Below are 22,557 nucleotides of genomic sequence, written 5' to 3'. Positions count from 1 at the left end.
GAACGGAAGGAAGCCTTTGAAGAAGTCTCCAGCTTCATGACCAGCGGTATCTTCCTTGCTGAAGACACCTCTCGCTACTCTGGTCCTGTGGTAGTCAGATGAAGCAGTGTATGTTGGAGGCAACAATCGAGCAATATAACATGAACCTGAAAAGTCGGCAGGTAACCATGTATATGCTCGGTCTCGACAGATGAAGTAGGTACCCCTAGCAGTAAGGAAAGCAGGGGAAGAGTTAGCCGGAAACACATAAGTCTCTACGCACTCACTCCTCCCTAGCTGAGCTCTTGGATTTCTCCCATTACCTTGCAAACAGACCTGACCTCTGTGAGGTACGACCCAGATTGGAGTTGAGCTTTTACGCTTGCTTTCTCCCAAACTAAGGCGATACTCTGAAGAATTCCAACTTAAATATACTCGCAATTCGTCTCTAGGGTATGATGGAGTATTATTGACGTCCTTGATCATGTCAATAATTCCCTGGACTAAGGCTTTGTTGGCAGAGTTATATTTAGTGGAACGTGGTGGACGCGGAGGATAGGTTTCAAGGGCATAAGCAAAGATGGTTTGAAGGGCCTGAAATGATCCATTGTAGCTGAAAGGCAAAACCAGATAGGGAATGCCTTTATCCATAGTGTGGGGTATCAAGCCACACACCCAGCAGTCTGTACTGTTAACTACCAGTTGTTGTTGGTGCAAGAGCTGTATAAAAGTGTTGTTAATGAATTCTGAGCGTCGAGCTTGCTCATGTTCAGGAAACGAGTGAAAAGAGTGTATAGAGGAAACAGTAGAAGTAACAGGATTAAGGGGAGGTACTGTAGTTACTGGCACAAAAATCAAACTTATACCGAAAACGATTCCACCCACCAACGTTATCAAAACAATTAAAAATGTAATGGTACATTGCATCAAAAAGCATTTGCTGTGAAGAATTCTGTAAAGTCTGTTTCTGCGAACATAAATCACATTTTCTCGTTGCAGCGCAGGAAGCTCCATCTTCTACAATCCGCTCGCGACCACTGATGATGTGTACGTAGATGAAAATGCCTCTATCAGCCCTGGGAGTTCCCAGAACCAACAGAAAGATCGACCTTATGTCAGACCCCCGCAGATTCAACTAGGCACACAGCCACGACCCTACGGCTACCCAGACGGCAAGGCAATTTTAAAAACAATAATACAATAGCAAACTTCCTGGCTGAAGGCAAAAGTTCAATATTTCAAAATATCACAATAGGCAGTTGCCTGCTTTATTTGTCCATTTTACGAGGTCGTAAATTGTATCTTTGCTTTGCAGGTACTGTTTGATCGGCAAATAGCGTATCACTGGTAGTTGTTGCAGTGTTCAGGTTCGCAGGTGATAAAGGTTTTTCTGATGCAGGGGCCAAATGTTCAGAGTTCAAAGGAGTCTTTTCAGGAGGAGAGTCAGATTTCGGAGTGTCAGTAATCAATTCGGCATCGCTGAAAGGGATGAACTTTGGTGTGCGTTCAAATTCGGAGGCACCAATTCCCTTCTTCACCCAGTCGTCGTAAGGAAGTGGCAAAGGTACACGCTTAACATGAGATGCGTGCACCCAATGCTTGCGACCAGCTACACGAACTGCTGTTCTCGTTGCAAGCAGGACCTGGAAGGGACCGATGTATCTGGGCTGAAGATTCTTCGTCCTCGCGAAGTTCCGGATTACAATTTGGTCGCCGGGTTTCAGCTGATGCCCTGGACTCTCCGGAGGCTTTGGCAATGTATCGAAAACCTGTTGGTGAATAAGACTCAATTTAGCACTCAAGTCGTAAAGATAGTCGATCAACATAGGATATTCTAGAGAACAAAACTCTTTAGGTCTCGGCACACCCCAAATATTTGCCGGGCGTCCAAAAACGATCTCATACGGGCTAAGCCCCACTCTAGAATGTACAGTTGCTCTCGTTGATAATAAAGCCAAAGGAAGTGCGTCTGGCCAGGACAAACCTGTGGAGGCTTGAATTTTGGCTAGTTTTAGTTTGAGGGTGCCATTGTAACCCTCAACTAAACCAGCAGACTGGGGATGGTTTGCACTGTGAAACTTCTGTTTTATGTTCAGACCGGCACACACACTCTGCATAACTTTCCCTATGAACTCACTTCCGTTATCTGACCATACAATCCGTGGCATACCATATCTAGGGAAATATTCTTTGAGAAGAATTTTGGCAGTTGATAGGGCAGTATTGTCCTTTAGTGGGTATGCTTCGATCCATCTGGAAAAAGCACAAACTACCACCAGGACATATTTCAGATTATTACAGCGATCCATGTGAATGAAGTCTAACTGAATCACTTCAAAGGGGCAGGAAGGAGGAGCGAAGTGACCAGCAGGAGTTGGAGTTCCCTTGCCAGGATTATGCATCAGGCATACCATACAATTTTTCACCACTCTCTCTGCACACTTATTGATCCCATCATTCTTCCAGACTGGAGCCAACATCTTACAGATTCCTTTAGAACTTATATGCGCTACTCCATGCGCCATCGTCACCACTGCAAGCACATACGCATCAGGCAACATCCAACGCTGCTGTTCTGTCAAATCAATCCAACACCCATTCGAATCCAACTTGCCCGTACTCTCTCTCCATACACGTTTTTCCTCTTCAGTTGCCTCTTTCTGAATCTCTTTCACACTTTCCATTGTATCCTCACACATTCCAGATTCAGCAATCCACCTTGCGGACGTAGCAACATACATTCTACTCATTATGTCTCTAGCTGTCTGTTTAGCGGTCTCATCAGCAAAAGCATTCCCACGACCAACATCATCCGTGATTGCTTTATGAGCACTGCACTTCACAATCGCAACTTCAGTCGGCAAGGTTAGAGATTCCAACAGATCGTTAACTAGCTGACCATGTTGAATCTTAGTCCCATGGGACGTAATGAAACCTTTTTCTTTCCACAACCGGCCAAAACTGTGGGCCACGCCAAATGCGTACTGACTATCTGTAAAAACATTCACTCTCTTTCCCTTCGCTAAAACACACGCTCTGGTTAAAGCTATTAATTCTGCAGCTTGGGCAGAATTCTGACTCACTCTTGCAGTCTCCACAATCGTCTTCAAAGTCGTTACTGCGTAAGCAGCAGTCACATCACCATTCTCCAATTTAAAACATGACCCATCCACATACAACGTGCCATCTGGATCTGATAATGGAGTGTCCTTTAAGTCAATACGTCCTTTTGTCTCTTCCTCCGTTCTAAAACAACAATCATGTGGCTCGGAATCACTCGACTCTTGATTAGCCGGCAACAGCGTTGCTGGATTCAATACATTACATCTTTTGATCTGAATATGACTCGCTAGTAATGTCAGCTCGTAACCAGATAGTCTCGCACTGGTAAGGTGTTGTGTCTTGGTTCGGTTCATGAGTGTATCCACCGCATGAGGAACCATGACCACTAGCATGTTGTTCATCACCAAACCAGCAGATTGTCGAATGGAAGCCGCAGCTGCCGCTGTAGCTCTCAAACAACTAGGTAACGCTCTAGCTACCGGATCCAAAGTTGATGAGAAATACGCACAGGGGCGTTGTTTATCACCAAACTTCTGTGTCAGAACACTCAACGCGCAACCTTCTCTCTCGTGAACATAGAGCGTGAATGGCTTACTGTAATCGGGTGTACCCAATACAGGAGCTGAACACAATGCTTTTTGTAACTCAGAAAAACTCTCTTGACATTCATCAGACCATGGTACAAGACTCGGAACATTTTTCCCAGTCAAAGCTACCAATGGTTTCGCTAAAAGAGAAAAATTTGGGATCCACTGCCTACAGTAAGAGGTAATACCTAAAAAGGCACGTACTTCCCTCTGTGTGCGGGGAACACTCATCTGCGTAATTGCTTTTATTCTCTCTGGGGTCAACTTCCTTCCCTCCTTTGACAAGAGATGACCTAGGTAGGTCACTTCTTGGCAGCAGTATTGCATTTATGAAGGTGACACCTTGTGATTCAAATTAGACAGATGATGCAATAACGAAACCGTAGCTGCTTTGCAAGTTTCCTTGTCATCGGCAGCCACTAGAAGATCATCTACATACTGCACTAGAGCAGAACCTGGAGGAAGGACAAAGGAATCTAACTGACTTTTTAATGCTTGACTGTAAATAGATGGGCTCTCACAGTAGCCCTGTGGAGCGCGTTTAAATCTGAAACTGCGACCTCCTAGACAGAAGCCGAAAATATCTCTGCTTTCCTCGGCTATCGGAATGCTGAAAAAGGCATTCTTCAAGTCGATAACTGAAAACCAAGTAGCTGTAGCAGGAATCAATGTTAACAAGGCAGTAATGTCTGGAACCACAGGAAACTGCGGGACCACAATCTTATTGACTTCTCTGAGGTCGATGACAAACCTATACACTGGAGGCTTTGTAGGATCAGTTCGTTTCAAAATCGGTAATACCGGACTATTACAAACATTTCCTCTAGTTTCTTCAACCACACCTTTCTTAATTAAATCTTGCACAATCAATAAAAGTGCACGCTCACCTTCACTAGATATTTTGTATTGAGGAATTCTTGGAAACTTCACATTTGATTTCAAGGTTACTACATATGGTGGTATTTCTAAAAGGCCTACATCATTAGGACCAGTCGCCCAAAGAGAATCAGGGAGTGAACGCAGCTCTGGCGGGAGTGCATCCATTGACAAGTACATCGGAGAGGTGATTCTTTTACCCAATGTAAGCTGTACTCCTTCCGGAGAACAGTACAATGTCGCATATAGTCGTTTTAACAAGTCTAAACCAAGCAGATTTTCATTACAACCCGTCGTCAAAATCAGGGGTGCTTTCAATTGACACGGTCCAACAGAAATAGACAAAGGGCCAGATATGGGGTTGTAAACAGGGGCGCCTGAAAAACCTACGGAAACATTTGTTGAGCCGGACAAAGGTGCGCCAGGGAGTTTCGCATGAATGATAGAACTTTTTGCGGCACCAGTATCCAACAGAAACGGTTCGACTACACCTGATGTTGCTACTGCGACATAAGGCCCACTCTGATCCACTGGAACTGATACTACTCCCTCTCTCTGTCCATGGCTGTCCTAGTACCCATTTTGCTGAAATCCCTCATCCGCTTCACAATAGTCTTCAACAAGATATTGTTGAGATCTATTTTGTTGGGCTGACTGTCCATTTCGCTGATCAAAGTGATTGGAAGGACGATCATTCGTCTGTGGAGGCATAGCACCTCGCCCTCGACCTCTAGAATTCTGCACAAAACTACCACGACCTCTCTGAGCCGCTGCTGCATTATTTTGCGCTAAGATCGGACACTCATTCTTGTAGTGACCCTCTTTCTTACAGTACGCACACTGGTTCTACTGATATTGAGGCCTCGGTGAACTATAATCTGTTCTTTGATACGAATTCTGTTGCATATTAGTCTGATTTGTGCGAGGCGGATACGCCTGTTGCAAAAGAACTTTAGTTTTTAAATCTTTTGTTTTCTTGTCTGATTTTTCTTTTTCCTCTTTATCCCTATTTTCATAATACTGTGCAGTTGCAAGTATTTGCACAGTTGTAGAAACAGCCCACGCACTCTCTGAATCCTTTAATTTATTGCATAACTCAGGTAGCAAATTATGCACAAATTTATCAACAAACAGTCTCTGTCCTCCTTCTGTGCTCATATCTTGACCACTATGATCTACAAAAGTCTCTTTGAACCTCGTGAAGAAGTCGGAGACACTTTCGTCTTTCTTCTGCCTGCATGCGGATAACTTGTCCCAATTAACACGCAATGCGGGCATCAGAGTCTTCATTAAGTCTATTATCCTACCTGGAAGATTAGCAATTAGGGGTTCGGGTTTTGCACCACCTGTTTGCTGACCATCCGCTGCAATGATAGCTGCCCAATCACCACCTAGGGCAACTGGATGATTCTCTCTACGAATTTTAGCCCAAATTGGTTGCAGAACTACATTACCAAATAACATATCAATGTCCGCTAAGTTCATTATGCAAGCCTCAACTGTCTGTGTTAATTCCTTATAGTATCCAGCTGGATTCTTACGCGGGTCTGGCAAGGCCTGTTTTACTGCTAGCACTTCGGCTCGCTTCCACGGAATATGTATCCATACTCTCTGGAATTGCGCCGGAGCGGCTACAACACCATTAAGAGCATCAGCTTGCACAGCTTCGCGCCAAATCGGAGGAACCTCCCTCATTGGATATTGGCGACTCAGCTTCGTCTTACCTTTCTCTAAATCTCTTGGTGAACGAAGAGATGGATCATTTCTAAAACTTAAGATCAGTTCCATCGCTTCTTCTATATTTTCACCTACTATCATACCTGCAGCAAACTCTTTCTGAACCTTAATTAAGTCTTCTAAATTCGATTCAACATCATCTTCTTCTATCTCCTCACGTAACAGCGAGCACATCTCATCAAAGACATACCGTTGCGTTGGTTCCTTCCACTGCATAAATGTATCTAGCACGTCTCTCGTACTATATCTCCTACTCTTCGAAATCCATCTGAGAGCCGTGGAATCTAAAATTCCCCGTTCCTCAGTGCTTGGATGCTGGCTGCGTCTCTGAACAGAGTCAGAAGTAGGAGTCTTAATTAGAGTTTTATAGAAAGGAGACAGAATGTTAGAAACAGAATCAGTGATTCTTCGACGAACAGAAAGCGGAGTCAACACACTCGCAGACGTAGAGAACACAGTAGAAGTAGGAACAGATAGCGGAGCAGTAGGAGTATCGAGAAAAATAGTTTGTGGAACAGTAGGAGTAAGCGAGACAGATACAGGTATAGAAGTCGGCAACCCAGGAGGAGGAGGGGCCGTAGGAACATTCACACTAACCACAGGAGGTACAGGAACTTGATTCTGAGGGGCAGGAGCAGGAATACCAGGTTGTCCAGCAACCGGCAATTGAACATTCGGTAAAGGTGGAGCCGTAGCACCTTGTGCATACGGTGGAGGTGACCGTAACAGATAAGACAACAGAGGATCGTTTTCGGGGTCCTCTAGTATCTTAGCTGTTTTCGATGGCAAGGCAGGATAGCACTTGTCGATCGCTAAATTATGCTCTCTAATGGCCACCTCTATGGCCTTCTCACACTCGTTATCTTGCAGCTGCTTAGCCGCTTGCTCCAGAGTCAACTCTTCTTGCTCTTTCTGTTCTTTCTTTAACCTCTTAATTTCTCTCTGTTTGGATTCTTTTCGCCAGTAACGGAAAGAATCAAACATTGCCGGCCGGGCTTTCTTCCTAAACAATTTCGCTTCTAAATTATCAAGAATTTCGGGTTCAAAACTACCATGCAGTGGCCAACTAAGGACACCATCTTTCTCAGTGTAGCGGACCCACACCTCATTATAAGATATAGGACCCACACCATGTTTACAGTACAAGTCATATAGGGGAGTCCCAATCGGAGGAACCAGACATGAGTCCTCCAATCGTGAGTCACTGTTGCAACCAAAGCACGACAACATACAATTTCTCCGACTTACCATTGTTTAGTCCGGAACACAAAACAAACAAAACACGAAACAGATATGTGCACCTGAACCAAGAACTTTTAGGCCTACCAAAACGAACTGATGTATCGATACCCAAACTAAACCAAATAGATTATCGTAACCAGAACAACCAATGATAATCTTATGAAACCAAACCAAACCAAGAACCAAAAGGGATTTTAACAACCCTCACGAAGTAACCAACTAGCAACCACTAAATACTTAACTGAGGCACTGAAGACGTCACCAAGGAGAAACCCGTCACGTTTCGCTGTACTAAGGACTGCACCTCGGGTCCAAGACAGGGCGACGGTCAAGGCAACGGCCTACTGCAGCCGTCCTGAACGGGAACCCTCGTGGAAGAGAACTTCGGGCCACTTTTGCGATATGCCGGGATCGATGAAGTGGGGCGCCTCCCTCAGGAATCTTCACACGAAGCTTCTCAAACTCTTCAGGCTTTTGGACCGGTACCGAATGACGTCGCCCCACATTGGGCGCCAATTGGAGTTCTGGACTTTTTGGTTCCGTCCAGAGGTGTCAGGGAACAACACCCAAAGACCCCGGAGTTCCACCTGCCTTGGTGCGCAAATGAACAGAAACACGGGCTTCTCGATGGTGGCGTCAAAGACCAAAGGTTTATTACTGCAGGGACACAGAAGTCACAGAAACCACACATGGGCAGATTCTAGGAGCCTGTTCGATTTGTACAAAGAGGGTTGCTCCTTATATACTAAATTTTTAGCTGGGGGCGAATTCTTTACATGTAATACATTCTCGAAACCTTTGTGTCTTAAAACAATAAATATTTGGCGTTACACAGGAACCATCGATAATATCTGATGCCAAACATTACGAAGAGGGGTTCCCACTAGTTCATCACAATCCCTTGTCAATATTGCATTCAAGAGCCGGACCGCCTCATCGTAAATTTCGTTGCCTCCCCCTAATAAAGATTCAGAAAGAAAGGAACGGAGCCAGGTGTGGAAGATAGGAAAGTAGGATAAGGGATGTTTGTGGGTTGTAAATGGGCAAGGCTACCGGCTTCGGCCGCCTAATCATGATCGGGACAATGGACACGAGAACCAGTTCAGTTGGGCTGGCCTCGGGCAGAGGAGGCAGCCTTTGTCGAGTCATGTAGCTACAGCGTGATCTGGTTTAAGGTGCACGTGTCATGAAAGAGGTGAATCTCCGGCTAAGGCTACGTGTCCTTAATCTAAATGAAGTGATCAGAGGTAATTGCGTATGTGAGGGCAAGAAACACAAAATGGCTGCCATGATCTAAGATGGATGCCGTGGGTAGATCAGAAATGTGTTCATAACAGGAGTACTCTTGCTTGTAGCATAGCGAAAACACCAGGATATGCTAAATGGATCATTTGCGGTTCGCTGATACCAATATTATGTATTTCCGACAACATTGAAAACACGGGTTCAAATCGTCACGGAACCTCAGTCATTCTGCAGTCTCCAGTATCCGATGCAAGGAGCCTTGGGGGATGCGTTTCAGTTGAGTTGGGGAAGTCAACTCCTTTACGCGTTTCCTCCCATACCCTTGATTCCTCGGGTTCTGAGGAAAATTCGCCAAGACCGGGCCCAAGTTATATTGGTCGCCCCGGATTGGCCAAGAAGGGTGTGGTATACAGATCTACTCCACCTCTCCTCTCACCCGCCGCTCCGTCTCCCTCTCAGGGCAGACCTCCTCTCTCAGATGGAGGGGCAGGTTCTACACCCCCACCTCCAGACATTACACCTTCATGCCTGGAGATTGAACGGGGCAACCTGATTTCCTATTCTCTCACACCTGATGTAGTGGATGTCATTTTGTCTGCTAGACGTGACTCCACTAAGACTGTCTATTCTTATAGATGGTCTAGGTTTGTTGTTTGGTGTGGTGAGAATGATATTGACCCGTTGAGAGCCCATTTATCAGATGTGCTCCGGTTTGCTCTCTCTTTGGCTCAACAGGGGCTGGCAGTTGCCACAGTTAAGGGCTATCTTTCGGCACTGTCAGCTTTTATTTGTTTGCCTGATCAGCCCTCTCTTTTTAAGTCACCTGTTGTCTTGAGATTTTTGAAGGGTCTTGTAAATAAGTTTCCTCCTACCCCTTTTATTGTACCTCAGTGGGACTTGAATCTTGTTCTGACTTTTCTGATGGGCTCTCCTTTTGAGCCTCTTCATAAATGTCCTATGAGGCTTTTAACCTTTAAGGCAGTTTTCCTAGTTGCGATTACCTCGGCAAGGAGGGTGAGTGAGCTTCAAGCTCTTAGTTCCAAGCCCCCGTTCCTGACCATACATGCTGATCGGATGGTTCTAAGGACCAGGGCTGCTTTTCTTCCTAAGGTGGTGACTCCTTTCCACCTTGGTCAATCCATTACCCTCCCTACCTTTTATCCTCCCCCACACCCTTCCAAGGAGGAGGAGAGGTTGCACCGTCTGGACCCTAAGAGGGCGGTGTCTTTTTATTCGGACAGAACTAGAGACTGTCGCTTGGACTATCAACTCTTCATTGGCTTTGCTGGCTGCAAGAAGGGAAGAGCGGTCCATAAAAGGACCTTGTCAAGATGGATCGTTCTGTGCATAAAGATCTGCTACTCTTTGGCCGGTAAGGAACCACCAGAGGGCATAAGAGGTCATTCCACTAGAGCTAAGTCATCTACCTCTGCTTTGGCTAGAGGTGTTCCTGTGGAGGACATTTGTAGGGCGGCAACCTGGTCTTCCCTCCATACTTTCGCAAAGCATTACTGCTTGGATACGGAAGTCAGGAGGGACGGCCACTTTGCGCGCTCTGTCCTTCAGGATTTCCTGGTTTAGAAGAGTGGACACCCTCCTCCGGGAGTGGGGACTGCTGTGGGACTCTATTCACAAGCTGAGGAATCCACACGGCAGATGTATCTATCAGAAGAACAAGTTACTTACCTTCGGTAACGCTTTTTCTGGTAGATACTATATCTGCCTGTGGATTCCTCACTGACCCACCCGCCTCCCCGTTGTCCACTCTTCTATGCCAGAGTTATTGTACTGTAAAGTATATTTGTTTTGATGTCAAGGAAATGTTTCATTTGCTTCCTGCATTTGCTTTACACTGTGTGTTTTGCCTTGACTATTGTATACTGTGTATGCTTTGTATATATCTACTGTCATTGGTCCGTCCGTGTGCCTCGATGGCACGGAAAAAAGGTGGAACTGATGTCATCACGCCGGCGTGGGCCTGTTATAGGCGTCGGTGACGTCAGTGGAGTCGCGAGCGGAGCCGTGTCTCTGTGACGTCTTATCCACGTCGGCGCGAGGCTACGAAAAAAGAATTTCCGAATGTTGCTGGCGCAAGGGGGATATTCACAAGGTGAGGAATCCACAGGCAGATATAGTATCTACCAGGAAAAGCGTTACCGAAGGTAAGTAACTTGTTCTTTATTACCTCTATGTGTTATTGTTGGCTTGTTTGAAATGTAAGCTTTCTTAATTTATAATACACCGAGTGTATTTGTGTGAATTCTGTATACTATGTATGCATTGTCTCTATGGCCGGTCGGCCCGTTTTGCCTCGGTGGCATGGAAAAAATGGGTGGAACGGACGTCTTCACGCAGACGTGGTCTTCTTATGGCTCCGGTGACGTCATGCGGAGCCGCGTGTGGAGCCATGACGCTGTGAAGACCTCGTCAGCGCGACCTAGGACAAATTTCGTTGAATGCTGGCGCAGGGGATATTCATAAGGTGAGGAATCCACTGGCAGATACTGTATCCACCAAAAAAAGCATTACGGAAGGTAAGTAACTTGTTCTTCAGTGCTTATGACTATTGATGAGGATCATGAAGAAATCACCACAATATCTAAACGAGACATTTAAGTTGTCTCATTATGTTTTTAATTGTGTATCATTTACAGATCTGATTTCGGTATTTTGGGAAGCATAGGGAAACAAAGCAGTGAAAAAAAAGTACCATCAGTCTGCCCACTTAGACCAGATGAAAGTGGTGAACTAACTGAAGAAATGGAGGCACCCACTCGGTTTCTTCAAGAAATTGACAGAATGCACATGGAGACAGATGCAACACGAAAGGAAGCATTTGAAATTCTATTAGAGTATAAAGCAAAGGTAAGAGGATATATAAAGCATATATTCACTTGTGAAGCAATTACACTTTTGTTTCTAAATATTCTATCTTTCTATGCTGTCACATATTTTTAATCAACGGGTAATTCACTGTGTTTGAGGTTAGAAAGAAGAGCCACATGTGTGTTTTCAGGAGTCGAAACAGGCAAGTGGTGTAAGAAGTGGCTCTATATATACTGGACCAAAGTAAGGTACAGTGTGTACAGAGTCCCTAGTCCCCAGAGGTATGACAGAGGTTAAAGATAGATATAACCTTACTCTCTAAAGTGGTAGCTTGGTCGAGCAGTAAGGCAGTATCAGAGGACAGTGGAAAGCATTTTTCTGATAGATACATCTGCCAGTGGATTCCTCACCTTGTGAATATCCCCATGCGTCAGCAACATTCAGAAATTCTTTGCGTAGCTTCGCGCCGACGTGGACTTGGACGTCATAGAGACACGGCACCACACGCGACTCCGCTGACGTCACCGACGCCCATAATAGGCCAACGCCGGCGTGATGACATCAGTTTCCTTTTTCCCGCGTCGTCGACGCTAACGGTTTCGGGAATCTCAGTAGCTTTCTAGTGACTTTGTTGCTATTTTCTTCGTTTTTCTGCTTCTTTGTTTCGTGACAATGTCGACGAAGAAGACTGGCTTCAAGCCCTGCAAGGAATGCGGAAAGAGGATGTCCATCACGGACCCGCACGAGGACTGCTTATGGTGCTTAAGCTCTGATCATGATGTGGATGGGTGTTCATCTTGTCGAAAGATGAACCCAAAGGCTCTGCGGGAAAGAGAAACCAAGCTCCTGGTGGCGAAGTTGAAGGCTGACAAAGGTAGGAAGTCTTCACGATCTCGTTCGAGAAGGGCAAGGTTGAGGTAGAAATCAAGATCTAGATCTCGAGAGGAGTCGACCTCAAGGGAACATGCTTCAAAATCAAGAAGGAAGCATAAGAAGAGGAGACATGATCCCGACGTCACTCGGGAAAGGAGTCGGACTCGAGATCGAAGTCGCCAAAGAAGGTTCGATCGAAGGGGATCCCACCGCAGGAAGCTTCGAATCGGGAAGGTGAGGCTTCACCTTCGGAGTCGAAGGTGCAGTCGCCGACTCCTGCTTCCGATCCGTCTCAGGCGCCCTACCCGGCCCGAGAGGAAGAAGAAGTTCAGGTGGAAGGGGAATCTGTGCCTGTGGAGGAGCCGGATTCGTTCCCACCTCGAGTCTAGCCTGAGGGTGTTCAGCTACCTTTTCCTGCCCCAGGCCAAGACCCATCAGCATTTTTGAACGCAATGTATGGCGTCTTTACGACGGCTTGGTACCCCTTTGGAGCACCTTCGGGTCCCATGGGTCCACTGGCCTACAATTTGGGGGTGCCACACTCCTATGCCCCGCCTCCATTTATGCCGTTTATGCTGGCCCGACGCCGCCATGGCAATACGCGGCTCCTCCGAAGTCGTCGACGCCGGTCCCGGCGTCGCCCGCTTCAAGGCGACCTCGAGTACAACCCACTGGGCCATCAGATTCGATACCGACGTCGGTTCCGGCTCCGTTGGAGTCGATGATGGATCCAGTGGAGAGGCGTGTTAAGGAGAGGTCCAGGAGGGAGTCACATCGCCTTTTGGAGGAGCAGAGATATGTTGACTCTCATCCTGATGTGGAGGAAGGTGAACTAGAAGAAGACTGCTTTGAAGACCTGGCAGATGCTAGTGGCCTGGATTTTTCCCCGGAATGGGACTTACCATCAGGTTCGGATGCACCTTCAAAGGACGTCCAGCCTTATCATGTAGTAATGAGGAAGGGTGCGGGACTTCTTAATTTGACTTTGCCAACAGTTGAATCTAAGTCTAATCTTCTTACTGAGGTCCTACACTCGCCTAGTTTGGTGGTGGAACCGTTGCTTCCGTTTAATGAGGCTTTAACAGAGCCTATTATGGAGGTGTGGAAAAAGCCTCTAACTGCTCCGGCTGTTTCCAAAAGTGTGGCAAGACGATACAGGGTTGCACCAGAAGACCCTGCCTTTTTAACATCTCATCCTTCTCCTGAGAGCCTGGTCATTCAGGCAGCATGTTCAAAGAAGTCTTTGAGTGCGTTTCCCCAAGTGCCTGGGGATAAGGGGGCCAAGAAACAAGATCAGGTGGCCAAAAAGACTTTCTCCTCTGCAAGTATGGCATTGAAGTCCACTAATGCCACTTGTCTCATGAGGAGATATGTGCACGCACTTATGGATTCAATGCTCCTAAGATTCCTATTGGAAGTAGGAGTGATTTTGAGGAAGTGTTGTCTGACGCTCAAGCTGCGGCACGCCAAGTAATACAAAGCGGATTGGACATTGCTGATTCTGTGGCTCGCATCATGGGCACTGCGGTTGCCACGAGAAGGTCGGCTTAGCTAAAATCATCAGACTTTTCTGCAGATGTTCAAGCAGCTTTATTGGATCTGCCATTTTATGGTGTTGGTCTCTGCCATTTTATGGTGTTGGTCTCTTTGGAAAAAAGGCTGATACTGCCTTAGAGAGGTTTAAGGACAGTAGAGCTACTGCCAAATCTTTAGGTCTCCAGAACAGAGGTTCTTCCGCCAGGAGATTTAGAGGTTTTGGACGCTCTTCCTTTCGCAATTATCGACAAGGTCAGCAGCAGCAACAACAACAGCAGCAGCAGAATACCTTGTACAGATCTTACAGGGGAAAGCAAAGAGCTCGTCCTCGTGGACGTCAGGCCTCTTCCTCCTCCGCCTCCTCCAACCCCCCAGCCACAGAAAAGCAGCCCTAGATCCGCCATTCAGGATCATGCGGGTCCGGTGGGGGGTCGGCTTACCCACTTTCTACGGGATTGGGAATCGGTTACATCAGATCTTTGGGTGCTCAATCTCGTAGAAAATGGGTATTCCCTTCCCTTTCGGGGATTCCCTCCAAATTACCCTCCTTGCCAAGGTTTCTGCACGGAGGAACATCTGTTGCTTCTACAGGAGGAAGTGCAGACTCTATTAAGAAAGGGTGCAATAGAGGTGGTTCCAGAGCAGGAAAGGGGTCAGAGATGCTCCTCCCGGTATTTCCTGATTCCCAAGAAGGATGGCAAACTTCGTCCAATCTTGGATCTCAGGATCTTGAATCTCTATCTAAAACAAGAGAAATTCAAGATGTTCACCTTGCGCAGGTTCTTCAAGCGCTGCTGGAAGAAGACTGGATGGTGTCGCTCGACTTGCAGGATGCGTATTTTCACATCCCAATCCTGAAGTCGCACAGGAAGTATCTCTGTTTTTTTTCCTCATAGGCATCATAACTATGAGGGGGAGCAAGATGGCAGCCGTGAGATACGGCTGAGCTGCAGCGCTAGCAGTGTGGACATGGACGCTGGCACACCTCAACCATTTGCCGTCTAAATGCCGAGAATTTCTGCCGTGAATTTCTGCCAAGCATCCCTGCTGGTTACTGGGTGCTCTATGGAGATATTCTTCGAGTAAATAAACACAAAGGAACTGTGGGGAGAGATCGATCAACTGTATGAGACAGCCTAGACTCAACACATCGCTGTGGATGCCTCTGATCGCTTCTTACCCCAAGGCACTCCCCCCCGGGTTGCTGAGGGTTGCCGCTGCACTATTACTGAGGATCGGGTTGGCCGGCAGGCTCTTCTGCGGAGCTCGGGGAGTTCGCAGAGCCAGGGGGCGGAGCAGCACAGGTACTCGGACGGAGTCGAGTGTCGAGTGGAGGCGGAGTGGCGGTGTGGCGTCCTGAGTCTGTGGAAACAGGAGGCAAAGAAGGATGGCTCCGAAAGCTAACACTGGAGGTAAGCCGCCGACAAAGAAAAGAAACGCGGTCGAGAATGCCGGTGCAGTGGCTAACCCCGTAAATGCCGTAAGCGCTGCTGCGGACGGTGTCGGCATCGAGGTGGGATTGTGCGAAGCTGAGCCTGGGGGTAGGACAAGGCAACCAATACCTGGACAGGGTACCCCTAAAGAGATGAGGCCTCCATCCGCCAGAACTAGACAAGCCGCTGCCACAGCCACAGCCACCATAAGTATAGTAGAGATGATGAATCGCAAGGAGAAGGAAAAAAAGCTCAAAACATCAGAAATGGCCCCAGCCCCATCAGCAGTAACTACTTCATTACCAGCTACAGGAGAGGGTGAGCTTGAGCCAGAGTCAGAGCCCGAGTCTGAGCCAGACCCAGATCCACAGCCACAGCCACAGCCAGAATCTGAAGGCGAGGACGTTGTCTTGAATGGAGCTCAGGGCGAGGCGGACTTCCCGGTGCTGGTAATAGCAGTGGTGGCGGGCACTGATAAGGATATGGGCATCGAGGGTAAAGCTCCTACACCGGTCAAGGATACGGTAACCACGTCTCCGGAAGGTGAGGCGGTGCAGCTTGCCGGTCCCCCTACCACAAATACTGACTGCGAAAATGATCAGGTCGGTCTAGGGGGAGAGACTTCAGGGGTGTCTAAATATGGCTCTATTCCCTCGGCCACCTGCGAATCATCTAAAGATACTGTTGTGGTCACCGTGGCTCCGGGTGAACAAGGGCGACCATTAAACGCTAATCATAAGGGCCCGACCCATTGGGAGAAGGAGAAGACCCCCAGTGAGTGTTTCTTCTAGAGGTGGGGCCACCGTCAACGGCTGTCAAAGCTATGGCTCCCCAAAAAAATCAAGCAGAACTGACATGGGATCATTCTCCGACAACATCGTTACAAGGTAACTCAAACCAGGGGATGAGCCACGTACAGAATCAGGAGACCACACAACTCTCAATGCAGTCAATGATGTCAATGATGGAATCAATTCATCAAGGGGTTACAGCGCACCGGGAGGAGACAAGATCAGATAGCCTCAAGGCACAAGCAGCAATGAGGAAAATGAAAGGAGTGGTGAGAAAGCTCTCAAAGGCCTGTGTGAATGTAGGAGATAGGGTCTCGAACTTGGAAGAGAGGGTAGTTGCTACTGAAGTGGAGGTGGCGGCCGCCACGAGTAGAGTGGAATCTTTCGGAGCACAAGCACAGGACGTCCAGTGGAAGCTGGAAGACTTAGAAAACAGGCTAAGGAGGAACAATCTAAGAGTCCTTGGGATTCCTGAAGGCTGTGAAGGGCAGGATGTTAAAGCCTTCATTGTCAAAATCTTTGAGAAAGCTTTTCCAGATGTCGCTGGGTGGAACTGGACCACCGAAATTCAGAGGGCGCATCGGACACCGTTCAAGTTGAGGCAGAATGCTAGAGCGGGAGATAAGCCCAGAGCAATCCTGATCTATATAGGGAACTTTCTGTTGAGACAGTCCATTGCAGAGAAGGCGAGGCCAGATGCCAAAAGAACCTTCGAGGGGGGTTCTTTCTTTGTAAGGCCCGATTTCTGTCACACCACCGTCGAACGGCGCTGGAGATTAAGACAATTAATCAAGCCCTTCCAGGACAAAAGAATACAGGTGTATTTTTATCAATCCAGCCCAGCTAAAGGTAATTCATATGGGCAAAACAATATACTTTTCCTCAGAAATTAAACAAAGGAGTTTATGGACTCAGTACAGTAACAGACTTGTTCAATCTAGTAATCCAGCAACTTTTAGCGAGCTCTCTAACTAATACCCCAATGATCCGTTTAAAAGAATGACGAAGTCTAAGGGGGGCAGAATATCGGCTATTAGGGGCAATGTATGATTTCTGAGGTCAGGTTTCTCTGATTTTTTGGTGTTTTTGGTGTTACGATTTGATGGTTTTTTGTTTATTGTTTATTGTTTGATTCTGAGATGGGGTTTATCAAGTCGTATTTAGTGAGTCCACTGCTATGCTGCATTCATCACACGCACAGACTCAGTCTGCGCGCTCCACTAGGGTGGGGGTTTGGGTTGGGGTCAAGGGGGGAGGGGGCCGGGAGTGGGAGGGGGGGGCGGGGGGGGGGGGGGGGAATGCAAAGAAAAAGAAAGTTCATGCAATAAATGTGTATATCAACATAACTGGAATGCTGAAAGAAAAATGGTATATTCATGTTATGCTCAGGAGGACATTTGATTGGTTAGAATGGTGGCTATATTCCCTGCAGGGTTATGTCTAGGCTTAGGGTAGTAAGCCTGAATATAGGCGGTTTGAATAATTGGAAAAAGAGGGGCCGGTTTAAGGAGTATATCAAAACAATAGGGGCTGACATTTTATGCCTACAAGAGACTCACCTACCCTGGAAAAAGAAACACTGGCTAAACTTAAGGGGGTACGAAATCCTGTCCTGTTCCTCGCAGACATCAATGATAAGGGGGGTGGCAATCATCGGCAGGGTAGGTTTGGGGGGGCAAAAAGATGTAAGGCTGATGCACTGGGAAGATGGGCAATATGTGAAATGAATTTAGGAATCACTCTATGCTCAATATACGGTTCTAATCTGGATGACCCGGGGGTGATGGATCACATAGAGAGGGAATTAACTAACTGGCCAGCCCCTATGGTAATCTGCGGTGATCTCAATATTTCAGCAAATTTTGTAAGCGGTACCCCATATACAGGTCGTAAGCCCCGGGTATTCAGAGCAGTGTCCTCTATAATGGAATCTCATGGGTTGAGGGATGTGTGGGGAAGTTTAAAGAAAGATGACCCCGGGCTCACATATTTCTCACATCCATTTAATAAGTATACAAAACTGGACTATTTTATGATATCGGCTTCCTATCTTTCCAATGTGGGAATTGCAATGCTCCCTAAGATAATATCAGATCATAACCCCCTCGTTTTAACAATGGTCATCAACAACCAAATGAAAAAAGCCAGACCCTGGACTTTTGACAGAAAGCTGCTAGTGGATAGCAATTATATAGCGCACATGAAGGACTGGTCCCAGTCATTCTTCGATGCAAACAGATACAGCGCCTCCCAAATTGCTGTATGGGATAGTTTTAAAGCAGGTCTGAGGGGGGAGACAATCAGCTACACGGGCCGAATGTGGAAAAGGGCTAAGGAAGAGAGAGAACGCCTGTTGGGAAATCTGGCAGAGTCAGGGTATCTCGAGTTTAGAACGGCTGAACAGTATGAAGGCCGAAATCCAGAGGCAAGTGGCTAAAAAAGCTGCAGCAGAATATCAAACTCAGAGAGCCAGGCTATACGAAACAGGGGAACAGGCAGGCAGGGCTTTGGCTTTACGAATAAGACAGGCCACATCTAAGAACATTATTACTGAAATTAAAGAAGGGGACCGAACCTTTAACAAACCAACTGAAATCCTTGATGTCTTTAGGAGATTCTATCAAGACTTATATAAGGAAAAGTCGGGTACTGACCACTTGAGTATAAATTTGCCAGAAATGGGTATTAAACTCACCTCCAATGAGAGGGAAGTCTTAGAACAGGGTATTACTATGGATGAACTATCCGTGGCACTACAAGATTTGGCAGCTGGCAAGGCTGCAGGGCATGATGCCATACCTTTGGAGGTTTATAAATGCTTGAAGGAAGAAACGTCACCTCTTCTTTTGGATCTATTTAACGGGGTCATGAATACCGGAGTTGTACCGGAATCTTGGACTAAAACCAATATTGTGGTATTCCACAAAAAAGGCAAACCTAAGGAAAGCCCCGGCTCTTATAGGCAAATATCGTTAATAAACAGCGATAATAAATTATATGCAAAGACCATGGCGACGCGGTTGGGGAGGATCATTGGGACTCTGGTTTCTCCCTGGCAGCATGGTTTTGTCCCGGGCAGAGGTACGACCAACCATATAAGAAGAGCCATTACACTGTTCGACATCCATGCTGCGGGGGGGGAGGGGTCGCAATGATCCTCCTCGATGCGGAAAAAGCTTTTGACCGCGTTAGGTGGAGCTTTCTGTGGAGAGTGATGGAAGAAAGAGGATTTGGTCCCAGATTCCGGAAGGCAATTCAGGCTATGTATCTCAATCCTACTGCGAGTATCCAGCTTATGGGTGAGAGTTCTGGGCAGATTCATATATCGAGGGGCACGAGACAAGGATGTCCGTGCTCACCCATCCTCTTCGCCCTATATTTAGACCCCCTAATAACTCTCATAATGAATAGCATCAGTATCAAGCCAGTTGTTACTAATGGATTCCATACCAAGGTCCTCGCATATGCGGATGACCTAGCCATAACCACCACGGATCCCGACAGTGCCATGAGGGGAATAGTTAGTATCACTACTGACTTTGGGAGGCTATCCGGATACCGTTTAAATGTGGCAAAGACGCAGGTACTATGTTCTAGAAATATAGTTAAACAGGATGACAGATATGTAGACTCAGTAGTATACTTAGGTATAACAATTAATGCCCAGCCAAGGGACATTATTAAAGATAACTTTGCACTGCTATTGAAAACGATGGAACAAGATCTAAAAAGAATAGATACACTCCACTTGTCAATCATAGGCAGGGCCAACGTTATTAAAATGACGATGTTTCCGAAGATTTTATATAAATTTAGGTCTATTCCCTTTAAAATAGACGATACATTGATTAAGGAAATGGAATCTATCTTCATGAACTTCGTCTGGCAATACGGCAAGGTGAGGAGATCAAGCAAATTCATGTCTCTTCCCCAGGAAAGGGGTGGGCTGGGAATACCAAACCTTAGGTTCTATAATTGGTCTTGTCTTCTTACAGAAATGGCTATACTCTTTTTTCCAGAGGACTCCATGTACAGCCAGAGAGAGATCCCCTCTATCTTTCAGCTGGCCCTTGGGAGTGAAGTATATGGGGTACTGCTGAGGAAATTCAACAAACGATACTTTAAAGCATCAGGGTATAAAATATTGGAAGACATCTGGGGGCTATGGTCTTCTGTACAGAAAAATCAGGGTATCCCAAGGTACAATCAACATACTTTACTCTGGAATTCAGGATTATTCCTGCATCTGAGTAGCGTTGGCCCTTGGAGAAACTGGGAAAGACAGGGAATCACTACACTGAGTCAAGTAATGGTAAAGGATGTATGTAGGCCCCTCGAACTCCTGAGGTCACGGTATGCACTACAAGGGTGTCAAGAGCTCAAGTATATTCAGCTGGTAAATACAATAAAATCAAAAAGACCCTGTATAAATATGTCCCAAGGATGTGCATTACTGGACTGCATGAAGGGGGGTGGCTGTAGAATCAGGGAAATATACAGGTTATTCTTGGAAGTGCTCCCTGACGACATGGTCAAGACAGAGACAGCTTGGGCCTCAAAATTGGGGGATCCAGATATTGACTTTAGATAGTGCCATTTTAATGGATAAAAGGTTCCTGCGATCCTCAAACCTAAGAGCGCAGCACTTTAAGACCCTTTTTAATCTATACTACACACCGGCGAAATTATTCGAGTGGGGTAAGAGGGCTGATAACAACTGCCCAAGGTGTGGGAATGGGCCAGCGGATATCATGCACATGTTTTGTAGCTGTGAAAAACTAGGGCCCATCAAAAAGGAGATTGAAGCATTTTTAGAGGGGCTGCTAGATGTCAGAATAGACCTATCCCCGACACTTTTAATAATAGGTTGTGATGCTAAACTGGGTCTAAGTACAGAGATGGAGGCGCTTGTTTTTATATCAGTTGCTGTTTTTAGAATATTAATTGCGGCTGCCTGGAAGGATGTCGAGGCCCCAACCTTCCAAATGTGGATTTGTAGGATGCTAGGCATTCACAACATCGAGTCAGAATTGTATGCATTAAAGGGAGTCAAATCTAGAGAAATGGGGTTACGGATATGGGCACCAGTGGCTACATGGAGGTTGTTGAGGTGTGGGGCCCCATAATGTTCTTCAGACCCCGGATTCCGGTACGATCACCACCCCCTCAATCTTCGTTCTGTTTTATATAATGACTTTTGTCACATCAATTGCTCTTGCCTATATATCATGTATATTTATTCTATATTTATATATATTGTCATGTCTGGTGTATATTGTATTGCTATAAACTTTCATAATAAAAAAAAAAAAGGGAAGTATCTCTGTTTTACGGTGGGGTCGCAACACTATCAGTTTGCGGTCCCTCCTTTTGGAATTACTACTGCGCCCTGAGTCTTTACCTAGGTGATGGTGGTGGTGGTAGCACATCTCAGAAGGTCGGGGATTCAAGTATTCCCCTATTTGGATGACTGGCTGATCAAAGCAGAGTCGTCAGAGAGAATGCTCCAACATCTGCAAGAGACAACCCAGTTGTTGTACAGGTTGGGTTTTTCGATAAATGTACCCAAGTCTCACCTGGTGCCCTCCCAGCGCATCCTGTTCATCAGTGCTGCACTGGACACAACTGTATGTTGTGCATTCCCTCCTCCTCAAAGGATTCGCGACATTCAGGAAATGATTCCTTTATTTTACAATGGAGCTGTCGTTCCAGTCCTGAAGGTCCTTCGCCTGCTCGGTCTGATGGCTTCATGCATTCTGATGGTCAACCATGCACGCTGGCACATGAGGGCACTCCAGTGGTGCCTCAGCATATAGTGGTATCAGCACAACGGAGATCTCAGGGAGTCAGTGAGGATCTCCAGAGAAGCTGCAGCGGATCTGACTTGGTGGGGCGTGTAAGGCAACCTGTCTCAGGGGAAGCCTTTTCAACTGCCTCCTCCGGTGGCCACAGTAATAACGGATGCATCCACTCTAGGGGGGGTGCTCATCAGGGGGACCTGGAGGTCAAGGGTCTTTGGTCTCCAGAGGAAAACTTGCTTCATATCAACCTTCTGGAATTGCGGGTGATATGTTTGGCGCTCAAGGCCTTCCTCGCTTCCCTTCGCGGTCGGTCAGTCCAAGTCCTGGCGGACAACACGACTGCGATGTGGTACATCAACAAGCAGGGAGGAGTGGGGTCGCAGTGTCTCAGCAGGGAGGCTCTGTGGCTCTAGTCCTGGGTTCAGGACCATCAGATTTGTCTAATGGCAAATCATCTGGCCGGAGTTCTGAACGTTCGTGCGGACATTCTCAGTCGACAGTTCTCGGCCAACCACGAGTGGAGGCTCCATCCAGAGGTAGTTCACGACATCTTTCAGATGTGGGGAAC

General features: G+C 46.7%; 1 protein-coding gene across 1 annotated transcript in view; it reads left to right on the top strand.

The window, feature by feature from the left end:
- LOC147690382 (uncharacterized) overlaps positions 1-22,557 on the top strand; it is a 2,590,730-nt gene that overhangs the window by 1,137,582 nt on the left and 1,430,591 nt on the right. The window contains exon 31 of the mRNA XM_086936677.1: positions 11,384-11,594. Within this exon, the coding sequence (XP_086792803.1) occupies positions 11,384-11,594 (211 nt within the window). The remainder of the gene's footprint in view (positions 1-11,383; positions 11,595-22,557) is intronic.

Source organism: Lissotriton vulgaris, chromosome 9, assembly GCF_964263255.1.
Source record: "Lissotriton vulgaris chromosome 9, aLisVul1.2, whole genome shotgun sequence".
NCBI classification, from domain to species: domain Eukaryota; kingdom Metazoa; phylum Chordata; class Amphibia; order Caudata; family Salamandridae; genus Lissotriton; species Lissotriton vulgaris.
The sequence above is the reverse complement of the archived record's forward strand: the minus strand, read 5'-3'. Positions and strand labels throughout refer to the sequence as shown.